The following is a 24,940-nucleotide window of genomic DNA, read 5'->3' as shown; positions in this document are numbered from 1 at the left end:
GGGAAACTTTTATTCTTAGTATTTTCATTATTATAAACAAGCCGTCTTATAAGTAACTCTTATTGTAAGTCTATGATGATTTCTTGAGGATAAATGTCTGGAAGTGGAATTCTTACATAAAATAGAATGCAAGTTTTAAAGTTTTTTGCTATGAATTGCCAAATTGTTCTCCAAAAAAGCTGTGTTAATTTACTAAAATTCCATACAGATCATTAGTTTTTTTTTTTTAAAGAAGCACTTCTTTGCGATTAGACTTTTTAAAGGAGACATATGTCTATGTAAGATTTAAAAATTCAGAATGTAAATAGTGATAACAGGTCCCAAATACAGTTAACTGATTTTAGGTAGATTCCATCAGGGCTAACCATTTTTCAGTTTCAAGTAAGTTGTGATGGGTGCTCAGTTTTAATCTTTGGATGATATCAGACATTAGGAATTTGAAATTGTGAGGGTGAGGGAAGAAATTGCAAAGTGTTTTCCATTAACAATCCTTCTAGATATTAGCATTTGGTTAAACCAAGCACTTAAAGGAGTTCGGGATCGCCATGGGAACTCAATAGAAAATGCTCATCTTCTTACTTTGTTCCATCGGCTCTGCAAACTCTTATTTTTTCGAATTCGTCCTATTTTTGTGTTTGATGGGGATGCTCCACTATTGAAGAAACAGACTCTGGTAAGAGTCATCTATTTTTTTCTTTATGCATTCTTAGAAAGAAGGAAAAGTTCACATAAAATTTAAATTTTCTCCTTAGAATTTTGGAAATCAAGACTTAACTTCGACATATATCTAGTTTAATTCAACTTTTAAAAATTTATCTTGAACAAACACTTTTCTTTTAAAAGAGGTTTGTTTCTGAAAGTATATCACAGGTGCAATAATATTTAACTTTTAATAAAACTACTAAAGTTACAATAGAGAGTTTTCCCCTAAGACAATAGAGTGTCTTCTTAGGTGTTCTACAGTTAAACTTACACAACGTTATATGGCAATTTATCTCAGTTAAAAAAGAGGAAATGGAAAGAATGTTTTGATATTTCTGCCTTGTATTAAACTGTAAGCACCGAGACTATTCCATTTTTCCCTGTTTTGGACATTTCTTACAAGATATTTCTATACATTTTAGGATTTCTTATGACATAATCTTGGATGTGGAAGGACAGAGTTACATACCAGTAATGTATTTTTATAAAAACTAATATCAGGAATTGGTTTTGGCTTAACAGTGGCATTTTAAAGAAGAAATTAATTAATATAATAATCCCTTTAGGGAAGCATTTACTTACTTGTATATCAAGTTTTAGGCTACTTAAGGACAATAAAGGATGTTTAAAAGAAATTGAAAGTAAATTAATAGCTTCCCAAATATATTGTGTGATAGCCAGCCCATTAAGTACTCGTTAGTTGGAAACTCTGGGTGTCCTTTCCACAGCAAAAACCTGAAGGTATTCACTCATACGGTAATTAGGAGAAGATACCAAAACAACCATAGTCCGAAAACTCAGACAAACCAAATTCTCTAGGGAAAAAACCCACAGAAGTGTTTTTGATATACTAATACCTTGAAATAAAATCCTGTATCCTTTCTTTTCACAGGCTAAAAGAAGGCAGAGAAAGGACTTGGCAACCAATGACTCCAAAAAAACTACCGAGAAGCTTTTGAAAACATTTTTGAAAAGACAAGTTATCAAAACTGCCTTAAAAAGCAAAAGGCAAGAGGGGAATTACATTAATTTAAAAGATTAATTTAAAATATTTGCATCAGATTCTTGTGGCTGCCTTTCCCTAATGAGAGGAATAAATGGGGTGTCCATTTGACCTAGCTGAAGTTGTGAAAACTCTCTGTTCTGTGAGAATCAGCTCTGATCACGAGAAAGGAAAGCTGCCGCGTTGCTTTTGCACATTTTACTCTCAGAACACTTTCCTTCACGCCGAGACCAGGTCCCCTCTTTCTGGAGGCTGCTCTCTTGTCCAGCAGCCCGGCAGCCAGGCTAGCAGGGGCCGAACCCATCGCCCCTGGGTTTCCCCTTTTCACCTCCTCGTCAGCGTTTGTGTGATCACTGGGGAGTATTATTGACTCTCAGAATACTGTTTCCTGTGATCTCTGTTGAAGTCTCTGTGTACTTTTCAGGGAGGAAGCACTTCCCAGTCTTACTCAAGTTCAAAGAGAAGATGACATCTATGTTTTGCCACCTTTACAAGAGGCAGAGAAAGATAGGTAAATGTTTTAACTACTTAAAAATGTTATTGCTGTATTCAGACAGATTTAAACCTTTCTATTTTATCTACATAATAAGGCATGTGGGAATTAATGCATCTGAAATACGCATTCTCGACACCTTTTAGAATATTTTTTAAGACCAAACTTTTTATTTACTACCTTTGTGTTTTGGTGGTTTGTGGCAGTTTTCTTTTTTCATTCTCTGGAGCCTGTGCTAGCACTGTTCATTTAGAATTCGTGGAGACGTGGATTCTGGTTTTTCTTACACTTCACTGACGCCAGCTGTCTCTACCTGCTTCTCAGCCGGGTGTTTTCTCTCTCACGCCATCACTAAAGTCTGCACACTACGTCTTCCCTGCTAAATCCAGTGGCTGCTTTGCATTTCTCAGCCTGATGTCTGGGACCCTCTCTGGCCACTCTTCCTCGGGCACCCCTGTGCACTCTTCCCTCCGGCTGGATGTTAGTCCTCAGCGGCTTCTTTGGTTGACGTGCAGGTGGAGGGCCAGCTTGTCCTTCCCCCACTCCTTTCCCGGGGCTCCTGTGAGGCCACACAGCTTGTGAGTTACCGCCGCGGCCATCATCGTGTCTCGAGGTTACCGTCCTGGCTTCCACACTTCTGTCTGTGTCTCCATCTCTGATCGTACCCTTCTGGGGGAACCCCTCCCTGCCAAGCCCAGTGTCTGGCTGGTAGTGTAGAACCTGCTAAGCCCAAATCTGATGTTGTCATTTCCTCGCTTAAAGCACTTCCTAGATTCTTCCTTCTCTAGGATAAAACTTCAACCCCTTAATCAGGCAGTGTAACTGCAGGAGATTTCACAAAGCTCCTGGGGTGAAGTGACCCCTAATTGCAGCTTCGGCAACCTGCTCTGCCCTGGTGATGGGAGATATTAGGTCATGTTACAATCGCTCGCTTACAGGTGTCCCCATCACACTGTGAGACTGAGGCCGTCTTACTGTTGCAGCTCCCGTAACTAGCAGCACGTTGCACTCAAGAAATATTTTTGTAAGTAGTCACTAAATCATAGATATTATAAACGTGTGTTTGACTTTCAGTTCAGAAGAGGAGGATGAAAAAGAATGGCAAGAGAGAATGAATCAAAAACAAGCACTACAGGTATTTAAATAATTTTTGAATTCAGGATTTATTCTATTTGAAATGAATAACATGCAAATGAATAATTTTAATGAGGTAGTATGGATTTATGAATGTTCTTGGTAAAAAATACAAAAACCTTCTTTACTGTGTGTATATATGTGTGCATGTGAATGTACATACATACAAAATATACACAGACTCATAAACATATGTGTGGAATTATGCCTATCTAGATATCCACAATAAGCCATCTTTCTTTTACAACCAACCAATAAATAAATAGAAATAACAATAAATGCTTGTATAAAAATACGGGAAGCCTATCACCTATGAATAACTTCTAGTAACATTTTGCTGTATATTAGTACCCCTCCCGCCCCCGTGTAGTTGAATACCTGTGTGTGTGTGTGTGTGTGTGTGTGTGTGTGGGTATGTGTATGTGTATCAAGGGTATGTGTGTATGTATATATTTATGAAGATGTATGCTCATGCACAGGCCGTGGTGACCTATTGCTGCATAACTTAGTGCTGTGAAAACAGTCTTTTATCATCATCATCTTCTCTGTTCTGGGGCTTGATGAGCTCAGCGAGGCAGTTCCCTCTCAGCGTCTCCCGTGTAGGTGCAGTCAGACGGTAGCTGGGGCTGGAGCCCCTCAAAGACCTCCTCCCCCACGTGCCTGGCAACTGTCATTACCTGTCAGCCAGAACCCCTGCCTGTGGCCTCTCCGTGTGGCCTGAGCTCTGGCACAGCTTGCCGCTGTGTTCCGGGGCAGGAGCCCAAGAGGCAGTGCCAGCAGAGCCCGCGCTGCCCTTTCTGGCCAGCTGTGGGAGGTGCACAGCCTTCCTTCCATGGCGCTCTGTTCACTGGCAGCTGGTTAGGGCCAGCCCCCACTTAATGGGAGGGGAGCTAGGCGAGAAGAGGGTCAGAGAACCGTGCACAGGTTGCAGAGCCACCACCACGCATATTTTAATGCACAACTTGCTTACAAGTTGAGGTTGTGCTGCATATACCAGTTTTTGAAATTTTTTCCACATTTCTCAGAAGAGCAGGTAACATTCTTTGATTCCCAAACTCACCATTTCTTGTATGTTCATGTTATTCTGGTATGTCTGGTAGAAGACTTTAGAGCTGAAACTGCAAGATTCTTCAGCTTGTGAAGGTCCTGCATTATTAATGCAGCAAGTGAGCACAGTCTTGGTGAAGACCGTGGACCCTGTGGGCAGAAATACTTGCAGTTAAGTCCAGGCTCTACAGCTCACTAGCTGTGAGATCTTAGACAAATCAACTTCTCCAAGGCTTTATTTCCTTTTTTTTTTTAAACAATAATATTGATGCTTTCCTCGTAGGGACGATGGGAGCATTCCTGAGGGAAAACATGGGAAGCTCTGAGCGAAATGACTGGCCTGTCCTAAGTGCTTGCTGGTTTACACACACACAACATGCATACATACAAGAGAGCAAATTGTATTATTTTATCTTTACTAATGACTACTTTTGATTTTAGGTTAAGAGCAAGACAGAACTTATCTAACCAAGGGGACTGTAAATATTGTTCAAATTCATAAGGCTTATCTCTGCCTCAGGGTCTTTGCACTTGCTGTTCCCTCAGCCTGAGATGCTCTGTCCCAGAGCAGGTTTTTGGTTGTCTTTTGTGTCCCTGCTTGCAGGTCATTATTCCTAGTGGGGTCCTCTCTATAAGATAATGTTTTTTCTCTTTCTGTTCTTCTAATTAACTCTCCTATCAGATTAACCTGCATTGTTTTCTCATTGTTATCTTGTTCATTTATTTTTTTATCATGTGTCTTCTTCTGCTCCTAAGAGTAGGGACCTTAGCTGACATGATCTCTGTAGTTCCTTAGCACCTAGAACAGTGCCTGCCAAGTATTTTTTTTCTTTTGAATGAATGAATGAGTAAATGGATACATTCCCTAATCAGCCTATTCACTTTGATGCCTATCGCAGATAATGTACAACTGTGTTTAACCTATTGTAGAATATGCAGGACTCTGTTTATGATACAAGCACCGAAAAATATCTGTCATGGTGAATAGAATTAAGTGTATAAAGTGTAAATTTCATGGTGTTACGTTTTACTCTTTACAGGAGGAGTTATTTCAGAATCCTCATGCAGTAGATATTGAGTCTGAAGACTTTAGCAGCCTGCCCCCTGAAATAAAGCATGAAATCTTGACTGATATGAAAGAATTTACCAAGCGAAGAAGAACATTATTTGAAGCAATGCCAGAGGTAAACTATACAACCGCGCATTAATGCTTAGAATTAAGAATATCAGCAAAATTTTTCATTAGAAAAAGAAAATTGATAAGCATTACTTATACAATATACGTTTACAGTAAATGTCATTTGTGTATCTCCGAGATACTATGAAACATGCATTTATAAGTTTGAACTTATAAATACTTACTCAGGGAAGCTTTTCTTGACTTTCCACCAAGACCAGGTCTTGTCTCCTGCTCTGTGTTCTCACAGCACCCTGTAGTGTCTCTTTAGATTTTTAGCACCCAAATGTGCCTACCTTGCTCACCTCTGTATTTTTAACACTCAGCTCAGTATCTTTCACAATAGTAAGTGCCTAGTGTACGCTTAGTGGTTCAATTCTTAGGTTAGTTCATAAAAGTTATTTTAACCCATAATATACATTGTAGAATATTAACATATTTTGATACCAAAAATATGAAAAAGGCAGGAGCTGTTTCTTTTCCCATCACTCCTATCTGCTTTTCCACAAAGAACGTGAACATAGGAAAATGCTAAGATGTACAGAAATGATATTCAAAGGACAGAAGTAAATTTATTTTTGTTTCAGGGGAAACATCCAGGTTCAGACTATCCATCCAGCATTTTGTTTCTTGAGTGTAAATGGATCTCTGGCTGGTCTTTGAGGAAATAGAATTTGGATTATGTAAACAACAGTGGGAAGGATGGGAGAAAGAGAGGCAGTCCTGATGGTTTGCTCCATTTTTTCTCTTTCTGCCACCACAGAGCCTCTGGGATGGGTAGGCCAGGGTAGGATGGTGCACAGCTCGTTGGATCCGTCCTTCTGGTAGCTAAGGGAAGTTCTAAGTCATACAGACTGGACCTTTGCATTGTCTGAACATTGGGCAAATGCAAAATTGGTAATAGTAGTATTGGTAAGTAATAAGAGTAATAATCTTAATAGTAATAGGAGCAATTTAGTATAAGGCTTGGCAACCTGCTTTTTTGGTTTTTTTAAAATAAATTTATTATTTTATTTATTTGTTTTTGGCTGCGCTGGGTCTTCGTTGCTGCATGCGAGCTTTCTCTAGTTGAGGCGAGCAGGGGCTACTCTTCGTTGTGGTGCGCACGCTTCTCACTGCGGTGGCTTCTCTTGTTGTGGAACACGGGCTCTAGGCACGCGGGCTTCAGTAGTTGTGGACCGTGGGCTTAGTAGTTGTGGCTCACGGGCTCTAGAGCACAGGCTCAGTAGTTGTGACGCACAGGCTTAGTTGCTCCGCGGCATGTGGGATCTTCCCAGACCAGGGCTCAAACCTGTGTCCCCTGCACTGGCAGGCGGATTCTTAAACACTGTGCCACCAGGGAAGCCCTGGTAGCTTGCTTTTGACCCCAGATCTACCACTTACTAGCCATGCAGCTCTAGAGAGGTTACTCAAGCTGTTTAAGTCTCAGTTTCTTCATTTGTGGAATGGAGATAATGACGTCTGTCTCATCGGTGGTTGAGAATAAAATGGGATGATATATTTAAAAACACTTAGAAGAATGTCTTACTCAGGAAGTGCTTTATAAATGTTAAGTATTACTAATAACTGTGATTGCAGTGATTTCTTGTGTGTCTTTTATGGACCAGGAACTGTGCTGGGCACTTTACTTGCATTCTAAAAGATTGTCTGTTAAGCCAGAATCAACATGTCACAGTGCCTGGCATGCATCACATGCTCAGTAAATGTTTTTTGAGTAAATGATGGAATCATAAACAGTATCCATGATTTCCTTTCTTTTGCCCAATTCTTTTTGTTTGAAAGATTATCCTTTAACAAAGCAATTATAGCTTTTTCCTACTATTCAAATTTTACTTTTCTAGTATGAAAGTACCACCAATGGAAAAAATCACTTGTTCTTTATCCCCTTTGGGGGAAAAGGATGGAAATATGAGAATACTATCTGTATTTAATATAAGATAAATTTTATTTATTTATTTTGCCTTAGGAGTCCAATGACTTTTCACAGTACCAGCTCAAAGGCTTGCTTAAAAAAAACTATCTAAACCAACACATAGAAAATGTCCAAAAGGAAATGAATCAGCAACATTCAGGACAAATCCAAAGGCAATATGAAGATGAAGGAGGCTTTTTGAAGGAGGTAGAGTCAAGGAGGGTGGTCTCTGAAGATACTTCACATTACATCTTGATTAAAGGTATCAGGTACCATCACTTATTTGACGGTTAAAAACCAAAAATATGTCATGTCTCTGAATTCTATAAGCTACCACCCCCAGATAATATGAATGAAGTCCTACTTAATTTATTGACTATAATTATTATTAATGCAATAATAAATGTATATAGCTTTTAATGTATTAAGTAGTATCATACCAACCCACTTTAAAATTAACTAACAAATTAACTCTTAGTTGCTGATTAAATGAGAATTTATAAATTCATTTATGAGAACCGGTATGCTCTTATTCATCTAACTAGAAGCATGTTGTCACACTGTAAAGCTACATAGTGAGAATATTTAATTTTTCTCAAGGTATTCAAGCTAAGAAAGTTGCAGAAGTGGATTCAGAGTCTCTTCCTTCATGCAGTGAAATGCACAGCAGGTCTTCTGACATGAAGTCATCTCCGTGTGAAAAGCTGGAGCCAAAGGAAGAGCCTGACGCCTCCCCTCCTTCCCCGAGAACCTTACTGGCCCTGCAGGCGGCCCTGCTGGGCAGCAGCTCAGAAGATGAGCTGGAGAGTGAGACCCGCAGGCTGCACCATGTGAGGTGCGCGCCCGCCACCGCACGTGCGGGCTCTGTGTCGCCGCTGACTCTCTTGGCCATGCAGAGAGCTCTCGATGACGATGATGAAGACGTGAAAGTGCGTGCCAGGAGCGACCTGCAGACAGGAGGGGCAGGCGCGAGAAAACCGAAACCGCTCCAGAGCAGTTCTGACGAGGAGACTGAGGACGGACCTAAAATGAGAGATGGGGAAGGAGTGCCGTTGGCAGCAGCATCTCACGCAGCCAGTGTGAACCTCGCAGAGGAGCCTGTAACCAGCGCTGATGCCGACAAAGAGCGGACAGAATCGGCTCACTTACCGAGGACTGTCTTTTGTCAAGGCAGCGACTCTAGCGTTCCAAAAGAGCAGATGTTGTTTATTCCCCTGGTGGAGGAAGCCTTTCAGACAAACGATGAGACTGCACTTAAGGATGGAAAAGATCCAGTTCCTTTGGAAAACACTGTGGTGCTACCCAGGGATGCACCTGGGCTCCAGAGCGGACCAGAGTGGACACCGACACCTCCGACAAGTCTGAGTTCCGTATCAAGGAGTGGAACGTATACCAAAGTGCTTGAGCTACAGCAAGGTCTTCCACCTGAGAGTAAATATGACACCTCTGTTCTTTCAAGTGATGATGAAACAGAATCTGAAAAGAACCCTGCTCCTGAAGGCACCGTCAGTTTGCAAGAATCGAGTGATACGCTAAGTGTCCCTTTAGAGACAATAAGTGACTTAGGAAATGTGGCATCTGTTAATGCCAAAGAGCATGAGAATTTCTTGAAAACCATCCAAGAACATGAGACCATTGAATCTGCAGGCCAGGGTTTAATTTCAGTTCCAGCTTCCATGGAACCAAAGGAAACAGGCTCTGAAGAAAGTGAATCTGATGGTAAGTGCTTGTGCTCTTTTAGAGATAAAGAAAAGTAGGATCTCGCATCTGCAGGAACCGAGAGATTCTTTAGTGTCGTCCAGATCCACATTGTTCAGGTGGTGAACTAGAGGTCCAGAAAGGACAAGTGACTTTGCCAAGGACACACAGCTAGTAATGGAATCTTGACCTTTGCTGTTTGGCTGCTCTTTTCATTTTTGTTTTTAAAGGGAGGGAGTGCCCTAGTTGGAGAAGGTAAAGGTGAGTTTCCCTTTAATTTTTTTTTTATTTTGAAATAATTACAAATTTTAAAAAGTTGAAAAAGTATCTTAAAACATTCTATTTCCCTCACCTAGGACCTCAGTGGCTGGCATTTTACCACATTGGCTTTATCATATCTCTCTCTCTGTCTCTCTCGCTTTCTATATGTACACATGTATATTATATGTCTATATCTGTGTACGCTTATGTACAGTCAATCCTCATTTTTCACAGATTTCAAATCTGCAAAATTGCCTACTCACTAAAATTTATATCTAACCCCAGAATCAGTCCTCACGGTAGTGTCTTTGTGGTCGTTTGTGGACATGTGTAGAACAGCCAGAAACTTGAGTTGCCAAGCTGTTCCCAGGTGAGGTTGAGCCAGGGGGACACTTGGCCTTCTTGGTTCAGCTCCCCTGCAGAGGTGACCAGAGGGTGGAGACGGGAGAGAGCAGTGCAGTGTAGACCAAGAAGCTCTGGCTCTGGGGCCATTGGATGGGGTTTGAACCCCAACCCTGCCTGGCACCTGTTTGTGGGGTTCTGTATACACCCATGAGCTCACGCTCGTATCTGCAGTTCTTCTCCAGCATCCCAGATCTCATTCTACACTCTGCCTTCTTTATAATTTCCCTGTCTAACAGTGAGGGACCTTCTGTTATCTTCAATGTATTTACTTACTTGCTCATTCTCTGTTTGTAACCAGCTCCCGATATCACTGGCCTCCTCCTTGGTCCTGGCTGTCCCCTTGATCCCAGCCCCTCCGTCCTGAGTGTGTCCTCAGATCCAGACTCCTCCCCCTGAAGTGAAGGAAGGGAATCAATAAATGCTTTTCAAAGAGAAGAAAGGACATCAAGAGAGGAAGGAAGGAGGTGGGAGAGGAAGAGCTGTTTCTTCTGTGTCCTTATCCAGGGTTCTCTCTTCTGTGTCACAGTGTTATTCTTTGCTGTGTTCATAGTGAAATAGCATACAAACATTTTTTAAAAACTCCATGATTGTGTACATACCCTGGTAGTTCTTTTTGAATTTCAAAACAATATTAGTTAACTTAGAGGACATTTTTTTTTTCTTTTTTTTTTGCGATACGCGGGCCTCTCACTGTTGTGGCCTCTCCCGTTGCGGAGCACAAGCTCTGGACGCGCAGGCTCAGTGGCCGTGGCTCACGGGCCTAGCTGCTCCGCGGCATGTGGGATCTTCCCGGACCGGGGCACAAACCCGCGTCCCCTGCTTCGGCAGGCGGACTCTCAACCACTGCGCCACCAGGGAAGCCCTAGAGGAAGTTTTTGTATAAAGCAAATATGCAAATGTTTGAGAGCGTGGTCCCTAATTTCAAAGACAGTGCCAGTGTATCTAATTGAAAAGGCTTATTTTGAAGTTACAGGCACTTATTAATAAATTTATTTAATAACAATATACTACTGTTACATGTTTTCTATGACATTTAAATCTCTTCTTTTTAGGGTAAAACATTTTTCACGATACTTTGGAAAGCTCTTGATGATTTCAGGGTAATTTAAATGTTTTAGTTATAGACAAAATGATCTTATTATTTTGGTACAGGAAGTTTCATTGAAGTGCAGAGTATAAATAGCAGCGATGAACTTCAAGCTGAGTTACACGAAGCTTCCAGACCTCCCTCTGAACAAGGTGAAGAGGAACCAGTAGGAACTGAGACGCAGGAAGCCACAGGTGACCCCCAGGGCCTCCCGAGAGACAACTCTGAGAGGGAGGCCGTGGGCACTGAGCCACCTGAAGAAAAAGATGCAGACGATTTGCTCAACGAATGGCAAGATGTTGACCTGGTAATAACGTGACATCATGTTTTTACTCATTGCTGAGGAAGCCAAGTTAAGTAGCTTCTGAGTTTTTAAGGAGCTGATGAAGGAAGACATAATAGCTCTTTGCACCCATTTTCTTACTCCTGCTGACATGGCTCCTTTTTTGTGGAGGTTCCTGGCCGGGATAGTGTCCACTTCCCGTGTGGGTTAGTGAGGGAACTCTAAAGCTATTATAAACTCGCTCAGAAATCCAAGTGGAAACCTGCATAAGGAGAAAAAGCTTGTTGGTAACTTCAGTCAGACTAAATACAGGCTTTTTATAACCAATGAACTTAATTGGGTTATTAATATAATTACCTACAAGCGAAATTATCTTATAGGAGGAGCTGGAGACGCTGGAGAGCAACCTTTTAACACAGCAGGAGTCACTGAAAGCTCAAAAACAGCAGCAAGAACGGGTCGCGGCTACTGTGACAGGACAGATGTTCCAGGAAAGCCAGGTAGGTGGACAGCTTGAGTGTCCTCGAACAATACCTACCGACTTCTTTCCTTAATCAGACTCCCGGAGGGCACATGCATTAAATTACCTGTTGAAGCACTGCTCCCACTTCCGGGTGGAGGCCAGGTCCTGCACTTCAGCAGGGGTCATCGTGTGTCTGTACCTCTTCAGGAACTTCTTCGCCTGTTCGGCATCCCCTACGTCGAGGCTCCCATGGAAGCAGAAGCTCAGTGCGCCATCCTGGATCTGACTGATCAAACTTCCGGAACGATCACTGATGACAGTGACATTTGGCTGTTCGGAGCACGGCATGTCTATAAAAACTTTTTTAATAAAAACAAGTTTGTAGAATATTACCAGTATGTGGACTTTCACAACCAATTAGGTAAGACTTCAGAGTACGATTGCTTTCTGAAATTTACCTTCAGAATTTTGTAGTATGAATTCTTTCTTTCCAAGGAGCTAATTTGGTGCATTAATGGAAATGGTAGATCTTTACAAGTTTTCATATAAACGATCTTTTGCTTCTGTAGCAGAATACGATTTTTAATTTGGAGCTAAGAAATTAAAACCCTAGTAATGTTCAGACATTTTCTGCGGTTTTAATCATCAGGCCTGGTTACGCTCTGACTGGTTACCTGAGCTGTCCATAGTAAACCACAGGTGGTAGAGTGGGGAGACAGGTGGGGGTCACTCCTGCTGGAATCATGAGCCTCATGGTCCTTGTTGTTTCTGGCAGTGATCCTTCATCCTCCCGTTGATTCAGCAAATACACACTGAGCGATTCCTATATGCCAGTTGTTGTTCTTGGCAATGGGAAGTGGGGAAACAGCAGAGAATAAAACAGTCTAGCAGGAGAAACAGATGGTAAAAAAAATACATAAATTGTAATTTGACAGTGGTATGAGCCATATAGAAAAACAGCAGTAAAAGAGAGGCAAGAATGACCTGCAGTCGCAGGAAGTGCGTGTCCTTTGTGGTCAGAAAAGGCTTTACTAATAGGCACCTTTTGGGCTGGAGCCTAAAGTAGAGAGGAAGCACGTGCTATGGATACCGTGGGGATGAGCATGTCAGACAAAAGGACTGGCATGTGCAAAGGCTCTGAGACAGAAGCCTGCTTGGTGTGTTCTAGGGAGGCATGGAGATACTTACGGGCTGAATTGTGTCTCCCCCAAATTCATGTGTCGTAGTCCTAAACTCTGGTACCGCAGAGTATGACTGTGTTTGAAGATAGGTTCTTTAAAGAGGTGACTAAGGTCAGATGAGGTCATTAGGGTGAACCCTAATCCAGTCCGACTGGTGTCCTTGTAAGAAGGAGAGATTAGGACACAGAGGGAAGACCACGTGCAGACACGTGGAGAGCCGGCCGTCTGCCAGCCAAGGAGAGAGGCTCAGAAGGGACCAACCGTGCCGACACCGTGAGGTCAGGCTTCTAGTCCCCAGAACTGTGGGGAAATGAATCCTTTGTGTAAGGCTCTCAGTCTGAGCACTTTGTTATGGCAGGCCCAGGAAACGACTTCAGGGGCCAGAGTGAGTGAATGAGGAGAAGGATGGCAAGAGGTGAGGTCAGAGAGGAAGGAGGAGAGTCCAGAGTGTGGTGGAGAGGCTCTGCGGGTAGACTGGGCTGGGACGTGAGAGGAGGAGAAGTCAGGGATGACACCCCCTCTCCCCCACAGCAGTGCAGGAGTGGACTGGCCTTGGTGAGGTGGCGGAACGGGGAAGGAGCGGGTGTGGGTGTTCCGGGAGTGAAGACCCGGGTCTGGACGTGTTGTCTCTGAGGTGCCCATTAGACATCTCCACGGAGATGTTAAGGTGCCAGTTAAGTCTGTGTGACTGTCGTTCAGAGGAGAGGTCCCGGTGAGAGCGCCGAATTTGGGGGTCAGAGGTTATGTGGCATTTAAAACTGCAAGGATGCGTGAAACTTGAAAAATCCAAGCACAATGCCATTAAAAAAAAAGGAATCTAGGGCTTCCCTGGTGGCGCAGTGGTTGGGAGTCTGCCTGCCAATGCAGGGGACGCGGGTTCGTGCCCCGGTCTGGGAAGGTCCCACATGCCGCGGAGCGGCTGGGCCCGTGAGCCATGGCCACTGAGCCTGCGCGTCCGGAGCCTGTGCTCCGCAACGGGAGAGGCCACAACAGTGAGAGGCCCGCGTACCGCAAAAAAAAAAAGAAAAAAAAGGAATCTATTTCAAATAGCGAAAGAGAGATACCTTTGGGTATTGGATAAGGATATATACATGTATATTATCTATATAATGAAGTGTTTATAAATGTTATGTAATAAATGTTTATAAAATAAAAAGTGGAAAAATATATAATAATTTTTACTCTTATAGGATTGGACCGGAACAAATTAATAAATTTGGCCTATTTGCTTGGAAGTGATTATACGGAAGGAATACCAACTGTAGGTTGTGTTACAGCCATGGAAATTCTCAATGAATTCCCTGGACATGGCCTGGAACCTCTCCTAAGATTCTCGTAAGTCCTTTCTTAATTTCTTTAATTCAGGTGTTTATATATAAATACCCAAATTAAACAGAACTATTCCTTACATCGTGGACTGTCACAAATCATTGTCCCCTGAGAAAACAGGAGGTGGTAATGGTTGGGGTTACTAAAGTTTGTTTTCCCTTTTCTAGAGTTTGATGAAATCATAGGCATTTATTTTTAGAGGTGCCAGGCTTATCCGAGTTTGAGGATACATAGCCAGTCCAGTGGGAATTCCTGGGAGTGTAGAGGTTACCATTTCATTCATTCAAATATTTCCTGAGCAGCTACTATGTGCTAGACAGTGTGCTAGGCTGGAGTAGGGGAGGTGACTGAGCCCCAGGCTGTGTCCTCAAGGAGCTGTCACACCCTGGGGGCGAGGGAGAAGCATCCACATGCTTGTACTGCTGTGTGCCGAGTGTTCTGAGGGAGGTCGACCAGACAGGGGCATGGAGCTATATGCCAGAAACGTTTTCTCTCTGTGTGTAGACTGTGATGTATTCAGTGGTGGCGTCTCCTTCTGTCCGGAACCCAGAGTCTTGCTGTACTCGGGGTACACTCTTTGTTTTTGGAGATTCTGAGATGGAGCTAGTTACAAAGTTGTCTGTGAAAGTAGTTCTTTCTTAAGGTTGCTCCTTGGTGGCATTTTTCAAAAATATATATATAATTCGCACAGCATAAATTTTACTCTTTTAAAGTACAATTCAGTGGTTTTTCGTCTAGTCACAGGTTGTGATGGCATCTTTTAAAATCATCAGTTTGACATGGGATACTATTTGGCAGTAGCTGATTTAATGATTCTTTAGTGTTCTCTCCAGTCGTAGCTCCTGGTTTCAAAAATTTCGGGATGTTCTGGTCTGAAGATTCAGTGATTAGAATTAAATACAAAGTTGTTTGAATGATTGCTGTTCTCCAGCCTTAGCACACACAGGGTTGTATTTTATTTTTTGTTTTCGTCATCTCTCTTTTCATAATTTTCTTATTGTTGAGGAAATGTATATAGTGGAGGTACGTTGTTAGGTTGCTTGTAAGTCATGGTATGTAAATAACTTGCAAAAGTACAAGTAACTTTTATACAAATAACAAACACACATTAGAAAAATGACAAAATATGAATTATAAAGATTACAGATAACATTTTGGTTTATACAGTGTTAGTCTTTTCTTTGCACAATATACGCATGCATTTTATATATAATCACACACACGTACAAGTATACTCATAAGTCTGTTATTATTATTATTTTTTTACAAGCATGGGACGATGCTGTATACTTTTTGTGTTACCTGCAACTCATTTGGTGATAGAACAGGGCATATTATCAATGAAGTATAGATTTACATTGCTGTTTTTAATGACTCCATAGGAGTCTTTTGATGTATCATGAATAACTAATTTAATCAAATGCCTACTGTTATTTCTGGTTTTTTTAAAGTCTAAACAAATACTGCCTTGAGTGACTTTATATACATGTCTTTGAGTTCTTATCTGATTATTATTTTAGGATAAGTGAAAATGGTATCTAACTTTTCGACTTGGTGTCCTGGTTATTGGTGAGAGTAATTTTTTTTCATGTTTGTTGAGTTTGCCATGCTGATCTAGTGAATGCCTGTTTATGCCGTTTTTCTTCTCTCAACAGTTTTTGCTCGTTTGTTGCTGTTTGAATGGTTACGTTTTTAGTCAGCTCTAGCAATTTCTGCCTTGGTTTTTTAGCTCGCTGATGGCAGATAGGAGCTGCCCCTGCCTACCTGGCTCTGCAGGGCTAGGACAGGTGCAGTTACAGGGCACGGAGACAGTGGAAGAGCAGTAAGACTGGGAGTGTCTGTCGCCTTGCTTTCTTCTCTGCTCTCCCTTTTCCTAACCAGACCCTGGCCGGCCGGCCCCCCTTTAAAGCAGAGCAGCTCTGAGTCTGCAGGCTGAGTTCAGCCCAGCTGTGTTTGCTTTGGCCTGCACAGTATGTTCTTTAATTTTGAGTGGGCTACCAACATTTAAATTGGGGGAGATTTCACAGAAAATTTTGGATTTTCCTGGGGGGAAATGACATCTGAAAATACTGAGCCCCAATTCCCAAATAGCCCAGAAACAGAGGACAGCAATTCCACCCCACTGGCTTGGTCAGGGCACAAACCCTTCCACTTTATCACAGTCGCTGCTGCCCCATCTTGTGTCCCCCGAGCTCAGCTGATGGGCAGATGCCGTCTTCCACCCTCAAGTGCCTGGCCCTCTTGCTTGAAGGAGGGGTGGTCCTTTTGGTTTGACGAGCTTACAGTGTGTTGTGCTGGCAATCATGAGTACTATTTCAAAGATGAAGATTCACAAGAGAGTACGGGAGAATTGTAGGTGTTCTCCCAGCGCCCTCTTGAACAGTATTTTAAAACTGATGAAGATAGATCCTTTTTTCCTTTCTGCATTTTGATCCTGCACGAAGACTGAAGTTAGAACACCAGATGGCACTCCTGCCTTGGTGAGGTGCGGCACTGGTGGAGACCACGCCTGTGAGTCAGGTCCTCAGACCAATGAGTACGTGAAGCAGCAGATGTAGGGTTTTTTAGGTTCCGTTAGTGCGTAGATGGGAGAGGGTTATATTTATGTTTTTAACTTTTATGCCATTTATTTATCCCAATTGGGTAAATTTTTCTGGTTGTCCGTTGCCATATTACAAACTACCGTAAACCTCAGTGACTTCAAACAGCAACAGTCAGAGATTTTGCTCGTGAATCCGCAGTTCAATCAGGCTGCGCGGGGTGGGGCTGCCTCGCCTGGTGCCAGTTGTGTCGGGGGCATCTCAACTGGGCTAGAGGGGCCCCGTGAGGTGTCTCGCTCGTGGCTGGCGAGCGGTGCTGTCGGCCAGCACGTGGCCCGGGGCGCCTGGACCCTCTCCATCTGGGCCTCCTCACGAGCTGGAGCTTCCTCACAGCATGTTGGCTGCTTGCAAGGCGAATATTCTAAGAGACAGGAAGTGGAAGCTGCAGTCTTTAAAGGCCTGGCACAATGTCCCTTCCTCAGCCACGGAGCCTGCCCGACTCAAGGGTAAGGGACATGGACCCCAACACTTCTTGTTGGGAGGAGGGTCCAAGAATGGGCTTTAACCCACCATAGTGATTTATACTCACAAAGGAAAAATTGAAAAAGGAATAAAACATCAAGAAAATTAACAGCTGTATCCTTGCTTAGAACATTGCCTAGCACACGGTAAAATAACTGTTGTTAGTGTTTTTTATTATTTTAAATATCCCTGTTTACTTTTTCTTTCTTTCTCCACATATATACATTTTTTTCCCCCAGTATTGGGATCACACTTGATGTAGAGTTATATTCTGCATTTTAAAAATTTAACATCTTCTTGGCATTTTTACATTTCATTAAATATTCTTGGTTCCTGATTATAGTTGACTGGAGGTAAATAATATGGATACGTTGATATTACTTCATTTTACCACTGGGAAGGAGAGGAACTGTGACTTTTCTATGAGTGGGCTCTGGAGGGAGATTGTACCAGTCCCAGCTGTGAAATCTTGAGCAAGTGGCTTCTGTTTGAGTCCAGTTTCCTTGTCTGTGAGGTGAGGACAGTGGCAGGACTGTGCTCGTGTGATGACGGGGCCTGTAGAGCAGTTAACACAGTGCCAAGCCCAGAGGAAGGGGTCAGTCAGTGATTGCCTCATTGTATACTGTGTTCATAACACGAGAAAGACACCATTGTCATTCTGTAAGTCATAGGCTTTGTTCTGGAGTTGGGTGGGACTTGAGTTCACGTCTCTGAACTTTACGTTTAGCCCTTTGTCTGTGGTGCATCTGCCATAAGGTCTTACTGCCTCACGAAGGTTCGTTTCCTTTGCCTTGTAGCGAGTGGTGGCATGGAGCTCAAAAGAATAAGAAGATAAGACCTAATCCTTATGACACCAAAGTGAAAAAAAAGTTACGCAAGTTGCAGCTCACGCCTGGCTTCCCTAACCCGGCCGTGGCAGACGCTTACCTCAAGCCTGTGGTGGATGAGTCCAAGGGGTCGTTTCTGTGGGGCAAACCCGATCTCGAGAAGATTAGAGAATATCCTTTCCCTTCCTCAAACCTCAGGAATATCAAGTCAAATATGTGTTTTGGTTTAAAACTTACGGGACATGAACTTGGATCCGTTTTTTTTTTTAAATATTCCGTCAGCTAAGATGCTCCTTTCTGTTCCTTTCTCTCTCTCCTTAATTTTTTTTTTTGTGGTAAAATATACATAACGTACAATTTACCATCTGAACCATTTTAAACATACCATTCAGTGGTTATTAAATACATTCACATTGTTGTGTCACTGTCACCACCATTCATCCCCATATTCTTTTCATCTTGTGAAACTGAAACTCTATCCCTGTTAAACACTAACTCCCCCGTTCCCCTCCCCCAGCCCCTGGCCACCACCATTCTACTTTCTGTCCCTGTGATGTTGACTACTCTGACTATGTTCCTCATATAAGTGGAACCATACAGTTTAGGTCTTTTTGTGACTGGCTTACTTCATTTAGCATAATGTCTTCAAGTTTCATCCAAGTTGTAGCATGTGTCAGAATTTCCTTCCTTTTTAAGGCTGAATACTGTTCCATTGTATGTAATGTTGTATTTTGCTTATCCATTCATCTGTTGATGGACACTTGAGTTGCTTCCATGTTTTAGTTACTGTGAATCATCTTTTTAGTTTTAAAGAGAATCTTTATTTCAAGTAAGTAGTGATAAGCATTCATAGATACACTACATACTTAAGTATTCATTCTGAAAGAATAGAAAAGATTATTAGTTTTATTCTTTCTATTACTGTTCCTTTCTGCATATTTAAATAATCATTTGGATAGATGTTTAAAAGTTTGCCATAGTATTACTCTAACTACATCTTTTCTCAAAGAAAAAAGAAATATATGTGATATCAGAAATTAGTTTTTATTCTAGATTAACCTTTTTTCATAGTCATGAGTCTTTGATGTCCTAAAATGAGAGTTGAATATCTTTTATCTTAGAGGATATTTATAAGAACATCGTGCCAGATGATTATGTTGGAATAATTTGCTTTGTTATTCTTTTCTTTTATCATTTTAATCTTTATAAATAAGAAAATCTTTGGAGACATGGGGAATGGAATCAAGGGTGGCTTCTTTGGACCTTTTTATTTATCACTTGTTTAAATGTCTTTAAAAACATGTATGAGTCTTAACTGCCTGCATATTTTGTCAGCGGTATTTTGGCTGGAACAGGACGAAGACAGATGAATCTCTGTTTCCTGTATTAAAGCAACTGAATGTCCAGCAGGTAATCATGGCAGCTCTTTTCCTAAGTTCAGGATAGAGAGTAAAGTTAGGAAGGCTGTGAGGGCCAGCTGTTAAAGACTAGTTACTTTTATTTTAGAGCACGTAACATACATTTAAAAATTATTATACTTCAGTAAGAGAACAGAGGAAAACAGAAAACGGGAAAGCTGGACTTTGTCTTCATTTTCCACTTTCACTCTTAGGGCTGAACTTTGATATCCTTTTGTATTCACTCTGACTTTGAGGAAAACAGTCTAATAATGGATTGCATACTGAGGTGTTTATGGTTAAATATTTAACCCTTTTAGAGCTATTTTCATTTTTAAAAAGTTTAAGAAGTGCCCAGTCCAAAGCAGTTCTGATTATTAAGTGTCTTCAAGTACTAATATTCTTAAATTCTGTAAATGAATCATCAAAGGTACTAATTCAGTCATAGTGTACTGGCAGGAGAGATGACCCTCAGTTCCCTTAGGTAGGTAACAGCATCTCGCTTTATCCCTGAGTGTGTTCCTGCCCACACAGAGACCTCCTCCCACCCCAGAGGCAGCCCACAAAACATACATACAGGGAAACCATTCAGTGGAATTCAGACCAGATCCTGCAAGATACATGTTCAAGTTAAATCCTTTTCCATTAGATTAGGTTAATTTTGGAAAAACAAACAAACAAAAAACTGAGGTAGACCACCTTTCCAGAAACTTTCGTGTCGTTTGACGACTTTCTGTACTGGAAACATTGTACGCCCACCGACAAGGAAAGCTAGTTGGCATAGTAACTGATTACTCCTTAATTTCAGATAAGTTTTGTGGTAATACTGTTCTCCCTTTTCATTGTAGACGTTAATATAAGTTTATTTCCCCAAAATTAGAAAGTGAAAAAAATGAATTAACTCATTGTTTGCTTCCTCTAATATGGATGTTAACATTTATGTCCATTTTCTCTTATTTTTCCCCTCCTTCCCACATATATTTATTATCAGACATAAGTGCAATTTGTTATAAATAAAGCCCCCATTCACTGGTGAAGGTAAGTTTTTTTTCTTTGTATTGCATGGCCTTCATTGTTTCAGATGGCCAGATTACATTTTGTCAGAGAGATTTAACTTGGTTCACTTCACTTAGTAGACCTTGAATTTTCAGGTTTTCGTATGTAATGCTGTGATGAACATCAGGCATGTGACTTTTCTCAAATGTAACTATTTTTAAAGAATGTCTTCCTGAAAGTGGATTTGCTGAACAGAAGTCAAGAATATTTCTTACGACTCCTAATATATAATACTGTGAAGTTTCTTCCTGAAGGTATCATATGATGACAATGTTTTTAAAAGAAGGGAAGAGTAGAATTTAGAAACAGACCCCATGAAGTTGTGTTGCTCTAAAAGAAGATGATATATTTGGCCCCTAAAAAATATTTAACTCTCTTTCAATGCCGAGGAAAGGATTTCCTACTTGATATGTGGGCAGAGGTCTTAGTTGATGGAGGTGGTACATGTACTGCCTTAAGTACGATCTTGAAAGTAAAATTTGCTGCCAGTCATTCATTTGGGGGAGATCGGCTTTTGAGAGAGAATGAATTAGTATTTTCTGAAAGAGTCATCCAATGCCAGTAATCAGGGTGGATTTCTTTGATTTGCTTTAGAAAGTTTACTTACCTGTCTGAGTTATTATTATTTTATTTCATTTTTTTAGACGCAGCTCCGAATTGATTCTTTCTTTAGATTAGCTCAACAGGAGAAACAGGAGGCTAAGGGTATTAAGAGCCAGAGACTTAACAGAGCTGTGACATGTATGCTGAGAAAAGAAAGAGAAGAAGCAGCCAGTGAAATAGAAGCAGTTTCTGTTGCCATGGAGAAAGACTCTGAGTTCCTCAATAAGGCAGAAGGAAAAACCCAGAAGAGAGGCACAACAAATAGATGGAAAGAGTCATCCAGCCCGAAAAGAAAGAGGCTTTTGGATTCTAAACGGGGGCATGAATGTGGTGGGTTTTTGGGGGAGGCCTACCTCTCGCAGTCATCTGATGCCTCTTCAAGTGAGGATGAGGAATATTTCCCTGTAGCGAACATGCAAAGGGGAAAAGCAACTGTAGAGTCAAGAGTCAGCTCTTCAGGTGCACAGAGCACAGTGCAGCCTGCTCCCAGGAGAGACGGAGGTGCCACCACAAGCAGCTCCAGCGATGATGACAGAGAGAAGGCAGAGCCCGTCCTGGTGACCGCCAGGTCTGTGTTTGGGAAGAAAGAGGGGAAACGGAGAAGTACGAGAGGAAGGAAGAGGAGAATGTAAAGACACCTAAATACACATGTATTCTCTCTAACTGGGTACAGCTTAACATTTCGTCATGAATTTGTTGTGAGGAAATAATAAAATTCAGAGTATTTGCACAGTCTTTGTTGTGTGGTTTTTAAAAATGCGGACGTTAAACTCGACCTTTATTTTTAAATATATTACCTTTTTCTAGTGTTTTCCACTTCATTGAATATTTCCTTGTATTTACAGGCTTTGTCTGTTCATGTTTCTATTATTATTATTATTTTTATTTTTTTTGCGGTACACGGGCCTCTCAGTGCTGTGGCCTCTCCCCTTGCGGAGCACAGGCTCCGGGCACGCAGGCTCAGCAGCCATGGCTCATGGGCCCAGCCGCTCTGCAGCATGTGGGATCTTCCCGGACCGGGGCACGAACCCGCGTCCCCTGCATCGGCAGGCAGACTCTCAACCACTGCGCCACCAGGGAAGCCTCATGTTTCTATTATTATACAACATCTGATGCTTTCTGACAACATTAAAAAGGGAAAAAGGATTTCTGTTGATCAGTACTCACTCAATGTGCGTTTCCTCTGACTTTCCGACCTAGACGAGAAGAAAATATATTTATATTCATCTTATTTATATAAATATATTTATATTCATTTATATTTACATTTCAGTCCAACTTCTCAAATACTTGGACTACAGCTGCTGCTTTTCTTTGCTCGTTATTTATTCCTTCCTAATTTGAAATGTCTTCTGCTTCAGTCTTCTCTGACAGCTTTCTACTAAAATCAACACTGACTTCCACATAAACTCAAGTCTTTTCTTAATGCTTCTTTTCTCTGGAGGTATTTAAAGCAGAACGCTTTTGGGGAAGGGTTGGGGAGAGAGACATTAACTTTTTCTTATTATTCTCATTTCTCAAAGCTACTTATAATTGGGAGTTTTCTGCATATGTGTTTGTAGGTAGAAAAGCAGTAGTTTTTCTAAAATTTAATTTTGTTGCCTTTCATAGGTAATTGACATTTGTCCTGCACTGCAGTAGCTGGGGTGAAGGCTAAGCTGCTGTAGCAAAGAGATGTTCACATGCAGTGGCCTAAACGCTGGAACGTTACCTCTCAGTCAACAGTCTGGCCAGTCTGAGCTGGTAAGGCAGTTGTGCACCTTGATGTCATTCAGGGTCCCAGGTTCAGCCATCCCCTAGGCTGCTGTACTGCTTCAGTGGTCTATACCGGGTCACGGCTACATTTGCGTTTCAACCTGCTGGAAGAGGAAAGAACCACAGTCCTTGGGTGAGCCGAATGTCTTATGTTAAAGGTGACTAGAAAAATCACTTCTGCTCCCATCCTGTTGAACTGAACTGACCATATACTAGGAGCACTCAGCAAAGTAATCTCTACATGGGCTGTGTATCCAGAAAGAGAGGAAAAATAGATATTTGGATCCGTTAATAGAAGACCTAGATATGTTTGCAAAAAAGCCTGTTTACTCGTCTGTACGCTAATAAAGATAGAAGTCTGGAAAAAAATCATTAGTAGCTTATGCCATAAGTACAGTATTTACAGAACAGTTTGATACTATACCTTTTTTTTCGCTTAACCCTGCAACCAAGGTATATCCTTTTACAAGGGAAGAAACAAGTTTACAGATGTTAACTGACTTTACCAAATTCACCCAACTAGTAGGAAACAATTGTGACCTGAACTCTAATCTTCTAATTCAAAATTCAGGGTGCTTATATTACCTAGAAAATAGGTTGCCTGTTAAAGACAAACAGCAGCAAAGCAAATTTATCATTATTCAAAGTAAGTGGGACACCTGTAACTTACTTAGGATGGTGACCATCATATACTTTTTCTATAAAATTATCTTTCAGCTTATTAATCTTTTCTTTTGCTTTCTTTATATTTGCTGTTATACTCATCTGTGGAGCTCTTTATTTCATTTATTCTATTTTCAGTTCTATTTGACTTACAGATTCCAGTTCTCTGGTGTAATTCTTGTCATCTATTTTTTATAATAATCACAATTACTTTAAAGTCTGTGTCAAAAAGCTCCAATATCTGGGTTATGTGTGGGTTTGTTTCCTAGTAGTTGACTAGTAAATTTTGAATGAATGCTGGACGTTACGTATAGAAGATTGTGGATCTTGTGCATCTTCCTCTGGAGAGGATTCCAGAAGGTATTCTGGCAGGCAGCAGAGGGGAACGTTATTTTACTTCAATCAGGACCGAGTGGATGCAAGTCTAGTCTTTGTAAGACTCCATCTCCTAGTTTCCTCCCATTCCTAAAAAGTAGTTTTCCAGGGATACTGTCTGCTGGGGTGTTTCTCTCGTCTTTTGAGCTTTGCTCTGTTTTTAGCCACATTATGCTTGGAAAATTAGCATCTTGCCCTAAACATCTTACTGTGCAAATACCTTGAATGAAAAGTCAGTGCTGAGTGTCAGGCTTACTTCTCTGTCCCTTCTTTCTGGGATCTTGGGCTCCCAATTCCTGGCAGCCTCGCCAGCTCCAAACACTATTCCCTTGTCTCCCTAGTTCCCTTGTCTCCCTAGCTAAAGCTCTGCTGGTGTCCTTTCTTGTGTTCCTCTCTTGGGCTTCTCAGCCCCTTTACACCAATAATCAGCAAAAGCATGGAATTCTTGGCTGCCTTGGAAGCTGTCTGATGCCTTGTAACAGGTGTGTGTGTGTGTGTGTGTGTGTGTGTGTGTGTGTGTAAGTAAAATGTGCTTTTCTAGTTATACTGGGAGGCAGAAGTCTCTGTGTACTTCTTTTTAACCGTTCAATGAAACAAATAATCATTGCCATCATGTCGGTTTAGATGATTCATTTAGATATTCTGCCTCCTAGGGAATCCAGCACTGAGGTTTCTTGATCTTTTAAATAACTTGTGGGAGGAGACAGGTGGTTTTTATGTTCCAAATAATTCTTAATTCTTGTTTTAAAAAGACCCAAAAAAGGGAGTGTGTCCTCTGCCCAGAATTAGCTGCCTATGAATAATTGTTTTCATCATTTAGGATTTTGCAGTTTCCAGGATGTTTTTTACCTACCATATTCATTTCACAAATAGATGTTATGTACCTTTTATGTCTCTGCTTTATAGATGAGGAAGCCAAGAAACACACTGAGTCAATGCCTAAAAATCACAGGCTAATTATTGACAGGAATGACTAAAATCAGGCTCCCAGACCACTAGTCCTGTCTGATACATTAACGTGACCTCC

The 24,940-nt window shown here is 41.5% G+C and overlaps 1 protein-coding gene across 1 annotated transcript in view; it reads left to right on the top strand.

Annotated features, from left to right (window-relative positions):
* Positions 1 to 21,852, top strand: part of ERCC5 (ERCC excision repair 5, endonuclease) — a 29,116-nt gene extending 7,264 nt beyond the window's left edge. Inside the window, exons 3-16 of the mRNA XM_089899809.1 lie at positions 498 to 673; positions 1,595 to 1,710; positions 2,130 to 2,216; positions 3,273 to 3,333; positions 5,420 to 5,563; positions 7,523 to 7,730; positions 8,069 to 9,187; positions 10,985 to 11,226; positions 11,583 to 11,702; positions 11,873 to 12,086; positions 14,037 to 14,181; positions 18,035 to 18,237; positions 19,392 to 19,474; positions 21,162 to 21,852. Coding sequence (XP_089755935.1) covers positions 498 to 673; positions 1,595 to 1,710; positions 2,130 to 2,216; positions 3,273 to 3,333; positions 5,420 to 5,563; positions 7,523 to 7,730; positions 8,069 to 9,187; positions 10,985 to 11,226; positions 11,583 to 11,702; positions 11,873 to 12,086; positions 14,037 to 14,181; positions 18,035 to 18,237; positions 19,392 to 19,474; positions 21,162 to 21,752 — 3,509 coding nt within the window. The 3' untranslated portion in view covers positions 21,753 to 21,852. The remainder of the gene's footprint in view (positions 1 to 497; positions 674 to 1,594; positions 1,711 to 2,129; positions 2,217 to 3,272; positions 3,334 to 5,419; positions 5,564 to 7,522; positions 7,731 to 8,068; positions 9,188 to 10,984; positions 11,227 to 11,582; positions 11,703 to 11,872; positions 12,087 to 14,036; positions 14,182 to 18,034; positions 18,238 to 19,391; positions 19,475 to 21,161) is intronic.
* The last annotated feature ends 3,088 nt before the right edge of the window (positions 21,853 to 24,940 follow it).

Source organism: Delphinapterus leucas, chromosome 18 (genome assembly GCF_059928025.1).
Source record: "Delphinapterus leucas isolate spDelLeu-1000000601 "Yukka" chromosome 18, BTC_Dleu_Yukka2, whole genome shotgun sequence".
Classification (NCBI taxonomy): Eukaryota; Metazoa; Chordata; class Mammalia; order Artiodactyla; family Monodontidae; genus Delphinapterus; species Delphinapterus leucas.
This window is presented reverse-complemented; position numbering and strand designations above follow the sequence as displayed.